This window comes from Botryllus schlosseri, chromosome 12 (assembly GCF_051294905.1).
Source record: "Botryllus schlosseri isolate E-star chromosome 12, Bs_hap1, whole genome shotgun sequence".
NCBI lineage: Eukaryota > Metazoa > Chordata > Ascidiacea > Stolidobranchia > Styelidae > Botryllus > Botryllus schlosseri.
Genome location: NC_137247.1, coordinates 12,683,195 through 12,698,616, shown reverse-complemented (window position 1 = coordinate 12,698,616; position 15,422 = coordinate 12,683,195). Strand labels below are relative to the sequence as shown.

The window sequence follows — 15,422 nt, the reverse complement described above, 5'->3', positions numbered from 1 at the left end:
ATCGGGGCGTGAACATTGCACTATTGGAAAACCCATTAGATAAGAACTGAGCTAACTTTCGGAGGACGCGCGGACGATTAAATCCACGCATTCCGCCGGTAATGGGCGATTGACTGTAGAATCGATCAAACAACAAATATATTTTTACCTTCCTTCCTGGTCAAATGAAAGTGTTTACAACCCTACAAGAACACACGGTCCAAAATACATACACGCCCAGAAGCGCTATCACGGCCTTTTCACATTTATTATTCATATTTGGTGAGATATTATTAAAAAATGATTTTTGTTAGAATGGTCCAAAAAGGTGTTAGAGCTGACATCAGTCGAAGCAAAAATAGTAACATTATCCAGTAAGCGAGAGAGGTAACAAACAAAAAGCGATCGCAGGATGCCGCACAAAACTAGTTCGAGTCGCGAGACGAGATACTTTCCAAGCGCGGTTTACAATGCGAAAGCAATACTCAAAAAGTAGAATGGCAGTTTGGAGAAAGAATACACGCACCGATTCCAACACAGGAACAGCGACAGTTCAAGGCTGATTCACACCGCAACGAGGCAAGCACATCGATCGCCAAATGCTTGCGTAAAACCAGGTTGCCCACTACACGCAGTCAGCAGCAAAAAATACCACGGATGATCAATGCGCACACGCTCGAATCATGACAATGTAAAACAGGCTGTACGCAACGATAACACGTAATCGCGACTCGATATGTACCGGTGTATGCAGTTGTAACATCGACTACCATCGACACGACACATTTTCCGCAAGTGCACCAGCACCGGTAGAGACAGCACAACATTTTCAGACTTTTAAACCACCGCAACATAGCGGTACGTGGAAAATCTGCCGGCAATCAATCCGAGACTGCGCACAGAGAAAAGGCTTTTGTCCTTTATTCCTTGGCTATATTTTCTATAGTCGGGCGTAGCTGAGTGACGACGGAATATGACCGCAGGTTATAAGTAATAGGTATTGCTCGCGCAGTAATATACAAAACAAATGAATTCATTTCCATGGCGTATCGCGCTGATCGGTATTGTCCGGGTGTGACGCATCAACAACACTTGAAAAATAAAGTAAAATATCAGAATATTATACTGATCAGAACCATGATAGATAGCGTGTGTAAAGCTGGAAAGCGGGTTTCGCCAGACTAGTAACCCTACTGCGCGTTGTTACCAGTGCAAAAATCTCGTTTTTCGATTTTAAGTGCGCAAATACGAAAGCGTCGACAAAATAATAACTTCAGAACTTGAATTTCAATCAACCGAGACATGGTAACGGTACTTTGGCAAGAATAACGCGACCATATTTTGATCGAAGAGACCGATTCCAGGCACGCTACGTTAATCCATCCGCGTTGCGACAACTCAAAAATATCCCCCCCCCCCAGCAGCAATTGCTATTCTCAATATCCAAAAAACAAACAAGACAGGTAGTTAAAATACAGGCACGACAAACAAATTGTTACGATTGACGAAAGTAAAAATATAAAAAGCTCGGGCTATGCGAAAGTACTGAGCCGTATGGCAACTCAAAGAACAAGCGGGCGTCCGGTCCCCTAATGACACGGGTCAGACTGACAGGACCGCCAATAGCAAGCGTTCCGTATCAGTCCCCGGTAAAAATCGAGCGAGTCAAAATCGCTAAGCGGATACCATACACGCGCGTTGCACAGGTCCAGGTTCGTAATGATTGGGGCTGAAAGAAATCGAATATCATAGTGATTGGATTCAGCTTGGAGTTGAGTGTGAGCAATGCGGAAAGCTGAAATTTGTACCTTTTATGCGGCTGCAAAGATAAACAAAAGCCGGTTCTACGTCAAAGACGCGGGTTGATCATAAATTCAGAATATAGTCATTTCCGTTAACACGCGCACTGCTTTGTACTACACTTTCCGTATGCTGTGATACGGCAAATCGCGAGGTTACAACGTTTTATCGTCGAAAATAAAGTATCGCAACTATCATTTTCAATGTTGATAAAACTCTCAGCAGATAGAGGAGTACTCAAATCATTTTGCCCCGCCCTGGTAAAAAAACGACAAGCTCGACACCAGAAGTGTCCAACCACACAGTTTCGGTCGCGATTCCGTGATAGGCGCGCTAAACCAGGCGATGGACCCCAAAATCAAAATTAACCCCGAACATAATCCAGTCCGGTCACGGAAAATTCATCCGCGGCTGAGCGGGCTGGTCCCACTGCCACCGTAGCGCCGACGGGTTGATGGTAGAATGCCCGTCCCTGTCATTCTCCGTCTTGGCGGTCACCATCCGCCCGTTGTCAGTCTCGTCCACGCTGGCCCCAGATATCATCAGGCTCTGGGCCGACGACACCGACGCCATGGATGAGTTGTCGGACCCGCCCGCCGACGACACCGTCATGTGATGTCGCCCGGACAGAAAACCTCCGTCCAGCATGTGCGTCGTGACGGGGCTGTACGAAAAGCCGCTGTCCACCCCGGACACAGCGTCCTCAGTGACGCCGACCGCATTCAAAATGTGTTGCGGCAAGCGAAACATGACGCCGCCCGACGAGCCGCCGTCCAGCGTCATGTTGACCATCTCCTGCTTGACCACACCGCCGTCCTGCGCCAGGGCAGAGTCGGACAGGTGGGCGGTCGAGTCGGCCCGTATCACGTCCATGGGCATCTCCACTATTTCCAGAAGCTGCCGCTGACGGCTGGCTTCAACCATGGCGGACTGCTTCGATATCTTCCGGGACTTTTTCGCGGGCTCGCCCCCATGTCCCTGGTCTTCCGCCACGCCCATTTCGATAGCCAGAGCATTACCGTCACTGTGGACGTAAGTCGTGACCTGCCCGGTTGGGGATGGTAACGGGGGCGGCTCGATACCTAATGCCGCCGCCGTGGCCGAAATCGACATCTGCAGCTTGGTCTTGCACTCTTCAAGGTGCTTCTTGAAGGTGGCCTCGCGCACATACAGCTTGGAGCATCCGGGGCATAGGAAGGGGCAGATGCTCTCGTAGTCGGCGCCGAGCTGGACCTGGGACGGGACGATGTTGGCGGCAGCCGCAGCCTGGCCGATCACGTCAGGCGACATGAGTGAGGCGCCTTCCGTCAGTTCCGGGACTTCCTGCTTCTCTTGGACCTGAAAATATTCAGCAGAGGTGTTCAGTACAGAAGTAATAAGTACTTGAGCGATTGGTTCTAATAACTAGTAGATTAGGATCAGTCGCAGACTTGTGCTAGCGACAGCTTACGAAACCGCTAGAATCATGTTGAACCACGCTATTTTTTGCTCGACAAAATTGTAGAAAGCACACGGTCTGGGCTGGGAAATAGTCAAGTACTCCATTGCTGTCGACTCTTGATTTTTAGTTATCATTATTATCACAACAGATATGGCTTGCAGAAATATAAAAAAATGTGCTTGCAGAAAGAAATTAAGTGTGTGAAGGTTCATCAATGTAAAATAAATAATAACTTCAGAATAGGCAACTACACTTTTCAGCATGGTTAATCTCACTTTTATAGTTTTGACTCGAGTGATTTTCAATTCAACACCGAGTCTTGTCCGAGTCCAAGTCAGCGAGCAGAGGGTCAAGTCCGAGTCATGGGATTATGACTCGAGTCCAAGTCATTGTGTTGATTGATCAGTTTCCAGTTGAAGTCTCGTTAAACCCACTTTTAATTACTGTTTGGTGATATCGATTGGTTTGCATTGATAATATAATAATTTTCCTCAACTTTTAGCAGTTTCTAGTCGCATTTTCAAGTACCAGTACCAATAGACGAAATACCAATGGTGTGGTTCCTTCACCATTTTTTGGAATTACAATGAAATGTCGGTCTTGACCGTAGGAGTCTCGAGTCATATGACTTGTTCAGAGTCATGCGCAATGACTCGAGTCCAAGTCGAGTCATTTCAGCATAGAAAAATGACTCGAGTCAATTCAAGTTATCGTCAAAACTCCACAGCTCTGATTCAAACCAGATAAAGGAAAAACATTGCTCAAGTCTTAAACTCCTCGCTCAAATCCCGATACGGAGACAGCAGCCGATTTGACTTTTTCGATTTGAAAACCGAAAGCTCTCTCACCATGCCGACTGGCCGCTGCTCTGTCACCACTGTGACCGACGGAGCGGCGCCCGCTGCATTCTTCGGCGTCTTCGGCTTGGGCGTGTGCCTCGCGATGTGCGACTTGAGATTGGAGATTTGCGCGAAAGACTTGCCGCAATCCGGCCAGTGACACTTGTACGGCCTGACTCCGTTGTTCTGCCTGAAACGAGACGAGTATTGTGAGGTCATAACAAAGTGACAGTATCGGTATTTTTGTAATTTTGGATAATCACATCACGCCAATGAAAAACAAATTCTCAACATGAATTGACTACGTTCCATAAATTTCGACATAATCTCAAAGAGGGTGGTATAACTGATTAAATCGCATAAAATATCTGACATCGGGTAATTGAGATCAATTATGTCGATTACAACATTTTCAGGTTACCATAGTCAATTGTGTTCAAAAACCATACAAAGAAATCCTAATCGTTTGCTTTACATATATCTAATTAATTCATTTCTAGAAGGAAGATTACTCCACATTTTACTTTTTGCGAGGACCATGACATATACTGAACATTTGTGAACAAGGAATGTTGCGTTGTATCAAGTTATTGACAGACGAAACGTCAGACTGTAAATGACACTGCGTTTATCATTGCGTAGCAAGGAAGCAAAAAAAGTGAAATCGTAACCGCAATCGATCACATTGATGTAGTAATCGGCCCATGCCTGGTTATGATTCCATTGTAAGCTATGCATTTTTTTAAGGTATTAGAACCCATACTTTGGCGAGTGCCGCGCGATATGACTCTTCAAGTGCGACTGCTGCAGGAACGCCTTGCCGCACCCCGGCCAGTGACACTTGTAAGGACGAACACCGGTGTGCGTGCGCACGTGCTGCTGCACGTGGGACAGCTGCTTGAACGACTGCTCGCACATCGGACACTTGTACGGCTTCTGGCCGTTGTGGATGCGCTCGTGCTGTTTCAGGTAAAAGTTGGTGGAGAAGCCCTTGTGGCAAAACGAACATCTGAAATGTAGAATGACATGAATTCGAATCGTGAATTTGCCAACCGCAAACCGCGGCATAACCTCATGGGATACAGTGATACTTGTAATCGCCTCCCTCAGCAGCAAGATGAATGTACGTAGAACGCAGCCCATTTCAGAGGCGGTCAGTACCGAAGTACTTCTACTGTTTTCGGAGTGCTCAAATCGGTTTGGCCCTGGGGTTATAATGACTCAAACCATGACACGACTCGAGCCTATCAGTCCTGATACTTGGAAAATAGGGCCAGAAACTGTTAAGACTGAGGAAAATGACTTTATTATGAATGGAAGCCATTCTATATCACTCGAGCGGAGTTGAAAAAAGTAGGTTGAACTGAAAACTGAACATACTGACCTGGAATCGGACTCGAGTCACAACGCTGAACATACGGACCTGGAATCGGACTCGAGTCACAACGCTATGACTCGGACTCGAGTCTCAACTATCTGACTGTGACTCAGACTTGACGGTGAATTGAAAATGACTCGACTTGTGACTTACAACCCCGGTTTGGCCTCCTTCCGCTACTGGTTCAAGTGAATACGTTTTTAGTGTGCCCCCACTTCTGTACTTCAGTTTTGAGGCAAAACCAAGGACTTTTTACGTATCGGTGTTGAGTAGTGGAAGGCTGTGTGGGATATGTCTTCATCCGTTTCGCGAGTGAAATATTCCATGTATCGGGGTGACCGAATACGTTTTCGAATATCGATCCCTCTGCGGTATTACGTTGATGATGTTCGTAATTTCGAACATAGCCACTCTAAACTGGCTGAAGAGAGTAAGTACGCGAACCATCGACCAAATCTACTTTTTTACATGAAGGACTTGGAGAGCTTCTTGGAGGTGCAGAGCTTCCTTCAATTGGTACAAAATTGAATAGTATTTTCATATTGAAATGAACCCGGAATATTTTCGGCCGACGGAATGACTTTAGGAATTTTCAGATCTCTCATTTTCTACTCCTACTTGACCTTTTTCGGAAATCACCTACTTCTACTTGCAATCAAGTAAACATTTACTACACTACTTCTGTTCCGCTCGAGTAGCAACGTTTCTACTTTTGGGATATGCCTGGGGCAGCAGATTCTTACTGTTGGGAGCTGACCGAATACTATCATATTCAGAACAGAGATTTAGACTGTTTGGTTGACTATTTGATTTTAGCCTACGAGCTTGGAGGCTAGGCTTCAACACCACCAATGAACTTGTTGATGATATACTTGCGATTCATGAAATCAAACAAAATAGAAACATAACATACCAACAAGGACAGGAGAAACATACCTATACGGCTTTCCTTCATGATTGGTGTGTATTCTCGAATGGACGGTTACTGCACTTTTGTTAGGAAATGTAACCTGACAATGATACGAAGCGAGCGTTAGCCGTGGCGCGATAGAAAACCCAACGGTGAAGCGCGTACTTGACAAATTCTGCATGTGTAACTACGAGTTTGCGGTATGATAGCGTCCGGGTTGATGACGCCGATTGGCAAGACAGCCTGTGAAGTACTGCTCGGACTGCAATACAAAGTAATATCAAGTTAAAAAATTGAGATTATTGCACGACACCGTCGTCGGCAATGGACACATGCAGCACAAATCTCGGAATATGCGGCTGTGCACATTATAAAATTAATTTATTTATCAATTTTTTGCAAGATCATACTATAGGGGTTCTCGCCCACGTTGTTATAGCCGTGGCCCAACTACGCTACGCTCGAACTGTGCTACACAGTGCTTCCGAGACTTTTTTCAGCTGGCGCCCACTTTGGGAATCACTGGTGTTAATAGATTTTATCTGCATTATGCAACAGCTCATGACATATTATGACCGTGGAGTATTTCATTAGGTTTGTGTTGGTTATTTTATGGTCGGAATAGTGAAAATACACACCAACCTGTCAGTGATATTATTTGAATTTGTAGATACTAATCCGCTGGGCGACGATGTGTCCTCGGCTTGAAGGCCTATCGTCTGTTCTTGGTCCTGGCAAAACGCAAATTAATCGGAATATGGCACGGGAAGGATAACAGCAACACTAGAACTTACTGTCGTTCCAACTAGTCCTTCCAGCGTTATTCTTTGAATTTGCAATTCAGACCCGCTGTCGTTGCTCTGCATTTCTTGCCAGAAGAAGTCGTTTGACGCATCTGAACTCATACTGCTCTGCCCCTTCAATAATAAAGAATGTTCATTGTATTACAAACGTAGTTATAATTTTCACTTCCCATTAACGATCTTCCAAGGGTGATTTTAATGGTCGGTTCTGTAACTCTCCAGTATATTGCAGAGCGATGTACCCCAAGGCCATCCACCGCAAACCGGGACAGTCACTATAGCGCGGGGGTTCCCAGCCTACGGGTTGCATAAGTAGGCTATTCTCCAGGGGTCTCGGAGACGAAAATTAAATACCAATGGCTATTATTATGGCTATATTTTCAGCGGTGAAACTGAGATCGATTTCTCAATTGCTCTCTGCACCAATACCATGACTGTATTTTGTCGAGACAAACTCTTAGAATCATTTCTTGAATATGAATGAGACGGAAATCATGTGTTAGGTGACGAAACTTTTCGTAGCATGGACCCATGTGACACAGTGTAAGCATCTCAGAAGGTAGGCCTACACAAAATACCGAAGCAAAGGATTAAAGAATTATCACAATGTACTGGTTAGGAATGTTACAGTATGAAACCTTTTATTTCACGTTCATGGGTAGGTTTGCTTTCTTGTACAACATAAATGTACATAGTGTGTAAGTGTACAATGTAGCCTACACAAGGCATGACGTAGTTGTCTACTGACGAGGACGGCACAGTTGTTGACCTCTCGTTTCAATTTCACAGAGGCAGCTTTGCTTTCTTTTGCGTCTACAATCCAGCCTCACATTGAAAAGAGCGCATCTTTCATTGTGTCTGCGCAACATACCTGCCTCAGTTCGTGATGACAGTATTCAGTTACGGAATGTACTTGATGTTTATTTACAGATGAATTCCAACAAATATATTTTTGTCGACATAAGTATACACTACAAAAAAAAATTAGACAAGTTTGGTCTCAATGTCTCAAATCGATTTTTTAGCAGAAAAAGTCTTAAAGACAAATTAGTCTTACCAAGTACTTTATGTCTCAAAAGTAAGCCAGAAATTGATCGAAAATGGTAGCAGTGCCTTGGGGGCATCCTTTTCAATGTTAGGGGTCTGAGCGGAGGAGGGGAAGGATGAGAGAGACCAGAAATTGCAGTGTTGAGATGATCCTGTACTAAGTTTACAAGGTATTCACTAGATATAGTTATCAAGGTACATGCCACTTACTACTCACGTATACCATTCAGATCAATATATATATGGTTGTCTGAGTCGAAAATAGCATTTATGGTGAGTGGGTGGTAAAATGAGACCAAATCAACCTCATTTCTTAAATTTGAGACCAAATTTGTCTAATTTTGAGACCAAATTGTCTAATTTTTTTTTGTAGTGTACGTATATAACCAACGACTGCCGAACGAGCAGACGCGAACGAAACGATGAAGCTCTCGGCGACGGCCGACGCCGGTCGGGGCACGGCTTTCTGTGCTAGTGTTCGTCGTGACCCGGGCCGTGGCGCCGACCCCGGAAGTGGCCGACCGATCCGAATCGGTTCGCGGGGCGGAACGTGTTCGCGCGTTGACCGGCGCGCAAGTTCCGGATCCGCGCGAGACGGCTGCGTAAACGACCGGTTTTCGACGGCGGGGCGGCTCGATCGAGCTGTGCAAAATTAACACTTCTACTTCCTAAAGCCGCGTTTCGCGGAGCTAGCAAGACCCGCAGCCCCATCTGACCCGCGATCGTCTGAGGGGCAGTTCAGACCTGTTCAGGCGATGACCGCAGCCCGGTTCTGCCACGTCGCCAACCAGTACTACAACGCGGCAAAAGCCCATTTTGATCGGCCCTCGCTCGCCACGGGGGAGAGCGATAGCCTGAGCGTCGAGCGCCGCGCTGGAAATTGGGACTCTAAATTGAAAGAGCGATAAGCTTTTAGAAACGACGGGTCATAAGTAGACGACAATGTGTATTGGGCTTCGAGTCGTGTCGAGTGTTCGATTATCAATGAGAACGGCGTGGAAAGTTGAAATGTATACAAATTACACATGTAGAGTGGCCACAGCGAATAAAATGTCAGTTTCGCATCGGATTAAATGTAATTGCGACAGGACAGGTATATTTTTCGAGCGTACCCGTTTAATTGCGCATTTTTGATGATAATTCTGGGGTGATCCACCGATCAAGGATAATCCCGGAATTATCAAAGATTTATCAAAGAAAAATTGAAATCACTCCACTTCTACGGCTTGGAATTCAAAATGCTTGGAATTCAAAATTTTCATGCTGTACTAAATCCGCGAATATTGGTTAGAATGAATTCGAATCTGGTGTACGTCGTTTTATCGATTTAATCACGTAACCAGCAAGATTCAGAAATAAAGGTTATTTTTCAACAGTCCTATTGCGCATCCATTGTCACTGTTGCCGCGGCTCGACCACGACTTCACAGATATCTCATATACAATGACGCACCCCGCTTCGTATGCCGCAACGCGTTGGGAAATTACTTCGAAACTATAAATTAACTCTTAGCGACATCATCATTGGTTTATTAGCAATTTTATCAGTTCAATACACCACAAAAAATGCGATACAATGAATAGACAGGAAGATGTCGAAGCGACTTGGATTTGTCAATGGAATCGGACACCCACCTTGGCCTAGGCGTAGTAAAGAGGAGGCATGCACACTGAATGAAAGTAAAGAATACAGTATAGAAAAAGAAAGCGACAAGAAATAGGGCGGCATGTCATGGGAAGCGAGATCGATAGGTCAGTCGTGGTCCGGTAATCTTGAGGATGGACTGTATTTATTTAGTAGTAATTGCTTGTATTTCGACTTGAATGTGGACATGCTCGTCGACTGTCGGATGGCCGGCGGGATACTGTTCCACACATCAGGTCCGGCATATTTGATGGAGCGATGATCTTTTCGGTCGATCATATGATATTTGGACGACGTGGACGCGCGTGTGTTGTACTTGTGCGCTTTTGATTCAGAGGTAAAGAAGTCACTGAGATATTCGGGGCAACGACCGCAGTGAAACTGATACATAAACTTGGCGATTTCTAGTTTCCGCATATCTTCTATGTTTAGGACGCCGAATCTCTTCAGCAGCGACTTATTGGATGAGCAGCCAGGCCCCTTTGGGGCCCTAGCTATGATTCGGAGCACTTTATGCTGTAGTTTCTGCAGTGGCTTGAGTGCAGTTTTACTGGCAGCCCCCCAACAGTGGATGCCATAATGTAACTTCGACAGGATCGTCTAATTTCAGTACGCTAAGAAATCATGTATCACTACACGATTAGAATCTTTAAAATTGTTACTCTGTTCATTTTTGAGTGCCCGTGCCATTGTGTTCGCCCGGCCCCAAACTACGAGCCCGCTCGCGGACGGCGGGAACCGCGGGATTATGCGAGAGACCTCCAGCGGATGACGCGAGCGTGCGAACTCGAATTGCCGCGTATCGTCTCCCGCTCTCGAGGGCGTCGTGGCCTAATGGGTATAAGCACTGTGCTTGCCTCGCCGCCACGCCGCGCCGGGGCTCGAATCCCTCCCACCAAAGGCGAAAATGAAGAGCGAAAAAGTATACGGAATGGTTGCGCCCAAAGAATGTAGAAGGGCAAGAAGTGCGAGGTCATTGTTGCGTCATGCCACTGTTACGTTGCGGCATCCATTTTGGTCTCAAAAGACCACAAAAACAGCCTGAACCTATGTGTGAGGCTGTAGTTTTCGTTCATATTGGCAGTGATATTTATGGGATTACGCCCGCAACTGGTATATTGGACATAGAAACCAAGGTGAATTTATGTATTTTCGTTGTCTGCTGGTCGTTTTTATTTCAGATCACCCCGGACTACCACAGCAAAATGCATTTCTGGGCTGCATCAACGAATTGTAGGCCTACATATGGCGATATATTTAGAATCTCAACCTAAAGGCTTCTTGTGAGAATTGTATCCTGTTGAAGCAGGAGATGGAGCTAGTAAGATTCAATATGGCCAATAGAAACTTGCCGCATACATACTGTAACAGGATAGACCACCCAATACGATATAAAGTCACCCATCTTACAATTTGCAGCTACAAGGCCGGTGTCAGGAGAAAGATGAAGAAATTGCGCGTTATTATTATGATTAAAAGTTTATAGAGTGGCCCTTATCACCTGTTTAGGTCTTGTGTGCCACGGAATACAGTGCAAAGAAATTCAGGGAGAAAGACGAAGAAATTGCGCGCGCGGTTGAAATCGCTGGTAATGCGAAATCATTGTGAAATTAATTGTAGCATTTTGACGATACAAATACACAATGAAAACCATACAAGATACCCGAATGTGATTAATAGCGGAATTGCACAATTTATGATCGTTTTGGAACTTGGATGTAAGCTCGGATAACAAGGAACAGATGGAGGAGGATAGGAAGGTTTTTTCAACAAGGATCAGATTCAGGCTTTGAAAAGAGAAGGGCAGGCCTCTGGATGCAGATGGGCCGGTGATACATTTATGTCAGCACTGAAAATCAGGTTTTCATTTGGAAAGCATGGGTAGTTTTTGAGCTCCAACAGTGCTTCTATATCGAATGTAAACATTCGATGGTGTAGATATCTGAGTAAATCCTCTGATACCACGAACATTTTTATTAATTTTTTAATATGTTCTCGGCAAAAAATCACAAACAAAATATGCGACGGAATCCGACCCGAATACGCAGAAATACAACAAAAACAACCGCCGATACCCCTGTCCGCCCGCGACAAACGCGACTACACGCGCCCCAATACGGACCGGGACGGGGCTCGTTCACTTGAGGACCAATTCTACTACATCCTTATGGAGAAAATTGATTTTTGGTCCGAAAGTGAACGAGCCCCGTAGGTTCGTCAATTAGATTAGCGGACCTGGACGCCTCTGCATTACCTTTTTCCTAGAATTCATGATCATTTCCTATAGAGAAAGGTTCAAGCGGGTATTTATGTTAAAAACAATTTGTTTTTCTCGTATAATATCAGTTTCAATATGTATATTTCCATCACAGTCCCGTGAATTCAATAAATTCATTTGCGCATATAGAAACTGGATTTTTGACGGTCCGGAGTTCGTGGACGGGTTTTAGCTTCGAGCTATACACTACAAAAAAAAATTAGACAAGTTTGGTCTCAATGTCTCAAATCGATTTTTTAGCAGAAAAAGTCTTAAAGACAAATTAGTCTTACCAAGTACTTTATGTCTCAAAAGTAAGCCAGAAATTGATCGAAAATGGTAGCAGTGCCTTGGGGGCATCCTTTTCAATGTTAGGGGTCTGAGCGGAGGAGGGGAAGGATGAGAGAGACCAGAAATTGCAGTGTTGAGATGATCCTGTACTAAGTTTACAAGGTATTCACTAGATATAGTTATCAAGGTACATGCCACTTACTACTCACGTATACCATTCAGATCAATATATATATGGTTGTCTGAGTCGAAAATAGCATTTATGGTGAGTGGGTGGTAAAATGAGACCAAATCAACCTCATTTCTTAAATTTGAGACCAAATTTGTCTAATTTTGAGACCAAATTGTCTAATTTTTTTTTGTAGTGTATATACAGCCAATATTATAGCCCATCGGCTAAGATGTGTAATGTGTGTTTCAAATAGCATCGATTAAGAAGCAGCCAATGTGTGTCCTTGTATCGGCGATTTAGAAAGTGTGGTGAGATGTGTCATTTAGTTCATTCTGTGGGAAAATTTCAGCAACTTCAGAATGCTGCTTACCATCTATAGCCTACATCGGGCGGATACTGCCACAGCCGTCAATTACCCATGCAAATGCAGCAGTGCAATGATCTGCGAACTGTTTTCGATGAGCCTCATGTTTGACTTACATTAAATCCCTCTGCAATTTCCACGTACTCTTCGGGGGAACCAATCTTTTTTGAAAACATTGCTTATCTTCTAGCGGGCGGCCACACCTCAAAATTTGATGAAGTTGGTTCAACGGAAAGCACGGATGACGGTAATACATTCTCATGGGTCAGCGTACAGAACCCTCGTAAAAAGCATGTTAAGGAGACAGAAAACATTTCAACTTCGTCGCAAGCATTATTATTAATCGATACGTGGAAACAAACGTACCGTTTTGCTATTCTGCGATCGTTGGGAACAATAGCAATTTAGTTTACAAGGGCCCGGAATAAACTGATATTTTCGTAACGCAATTCTCTATTTGATCAAACTTGTTTTCATTTCTATTTTGAGGTGTGGACACCGGCAGCTATAAGACCACAAAAACATCAATCGAATCAAAATACCACGAATTCATGACAGTTACGTGTTAGATTTCCAAGAGCTTGTGCTATTTTTCATGTTATTTTGGAGGGAAACGTTTCTTGCTGAAAATTTTATCATACAATCAAAACTTGGATCTAGACCAAACTGCAATATTGCATACAATTCGCTTAGGTCTTGTAGGATGTACTTTTTGGGACAAATTACAACTTTATGATGATGAAGAGCAATACAAGAAACATTAGCCTTTCACAATGCGGAAAGGGGCGTTGTTCATCATTACAGTAGGCTACTTTCCAATTGATTGAAGATGGTAGGCTTATATGTATACCCTAATTCAAACAGCATAATCTTGGCCCGGTGTTCATTTCGTAAATATGATATTGACTCAAGAATATCTACACCGATCATTATCGAGTAACTGAATATTATATCCACCAATATAGATAGGCCTACTTCAAATTCAAATGTTAACATGATCAGCCCTGCAAGCATACCTGGTCTTGCCATAACATCTCTAGGTCAACGTCCAAAGCCCCACATTGCTTCCCAAATTATTGCAGCAATGGTCAATTTAAAATCATACATGGAAATGTCAGTCGTTCCAGTGATCAGATATTGGTTGCTTGTGAACCATCAGCAAATATTTATTATTGACCATCACGCATGCTATGCATCATACTTGCGTTATGTACAAATCTGATCTACGACGCGTGCTTTGCTGATGCTGCATGATCGTTCAGTAATTAAACATCGTGCAACTCTTACAACATGGTATTTGAAATCATACATTTCGCAAACGAAAACACTTTTGTTCACCTGATTTCACTAACCTTTTTCTTTCCCCTTTTTCTATTGCTGATGATCGTGTCTTGCTCAGGAAGAACTTCTTCCTTCGTAATTGCGCTCTTGCTATCAGCGTTTTTCCACTATCCACTCGCAGGAAAAAATGCCGGAGCTCGAATCCAGTCTCGCAGGCTATTGATAAGAAAGCTCTGCCTCATTCGATTTCTCTCAATGTGTTTTCGCCACGCAATTTCCCATTAGTTACATATAGGTGGCGCCCTTGCGTCAACTGCTGGAGTGACGTACATCCGTCTGGGATTTGATTGGGCTAAAACGAGACAAGTCAGTTGGGAGAAAAAAGCTTTTCACTATTCTACGTCAGAGGCGCTCTGCAAGCCTTTTGTAAGCGAGGGGAACAGTGCACTGCTGGACTAGCGACGACGGAATGGATAAGCAGTGGTGGTCAGTAACGAATTACTTCTACTTTTTTAAGGTAATCAAGTAGTTTTCCGCTATTTGTTTACTTACCCAAGTAGATATAATTTCCCGCAACCTCTACTACGTAATATTTTGTGATCTTCTTACTTACTTTTCGCTATTTTCAGTTTGACAAGTAGAAGTAGATTAGGGTTGCCATACGTCCGGAATTTCCCGGACATGTCCGGAATTTCACTGTCCAAACTAGCGTCCGGGAGGAATGTCCGGAATTTTGACGTAGGCTCATAATTTTTTTAGTAAATCAGCATAAAAACAATATTGTTTGGGAATATTTATGCTGATGTATGATATTTTTCTTCGCGCTGCGCGCGATTTACCATCACATTTATTGATTTTAATAAGGAGACTACCACCCTCGCAAAAACTGCCATAAAATATAAACAAAAACGACCTTCATTTACTGGAATAAGCCTAATTGTAATCGCAATTATAGGAGAACGGTATATTTCTAGAGATCGTTAAAACCGTTTAAATGCTTTATTCAAAGATAGTGGTTCGAAACGGGGGGGGGGGAGGGGGGTCGTCGTTTGCCTATATTCTGGGGTTTGCGAAAATGCTGAATCTAATCAGCTTCCAAAATAGCCCGTGAGTAAGTCTGGGCAAAGGTGCTGACTTCTTTTAGTAATCACCTCGTAAAATCTTGATCTGGGCCACGGAACTTTTTCAAATTGGAGATGGAGTCGCGACCAAAAAA

The 15,422-nt window shown here is 44.0% G+C and overlaps 1 protein-coding gene and 1 long non-coding RNA gene across 7 annotated transcripts; both read right to left on the bottom strand.

Annotated features, from left to right (window-relative positions):
* Positions 1-228: 228 nt before the first annotated feature.
* On the bottom strand, positions 229-14,485 carry LOC145451964 (uncharacterized). 6 transcript variants are annotated; one of them, XM_080330180.1, is made up of 9 exons: positions 14,264-14,485; positions 13,042-13,128; positions 7,142-7,264; positions 6,990-7,078; positions 6,513-6,609; positions 6,374-6,447; positions 4,823-5,068; positions 4,069-4,249; positions 229-3,117 (listed from the first exon to the last, which is right to left on the bottom strand). In XM_080330180.1, the coding sequence occupies exons 2-9, from the start codon at positions 13,099-13,101 to the stop codon at positions 2,170-2,172; spliced, it is 1,818 nt and encodes a 605-aa protein (XP_080186306.1). In that variant the 5' UTR covers positions 13,102-13,128; positions 14,264-14,485; the 3' UTR covers positions 229-2,169. The 6 variants fall into 6 exon arrangements, with proteins under 6 accessions (XP_080186306.1, XP_080186304.1, XP_080186305.1 ...); XM_080330178.1 differs by having other exon boundaries at positions 14,278-14,485; XM_080330179.1 differs by lacking the exon at positions 14,264-14,485 and adding an exon at positions 13,942-14,252.
* On the bottom strand, positions 5,289-6,367 carry LOC145451990 (uncharacterized). The gene is made up of 2 exons (XR_013919158.1): positions 5,483-6,367; positions 5,289-5,443 (listed from the first exon to the last, which is right to left on the bottom strand). It is a non-coding gene; the product is annotated as an uncharacterized LOC145451990 (long non-coding RNA).
* Positions 14,486-15,422: the final 937 nt, after the last annotated feature.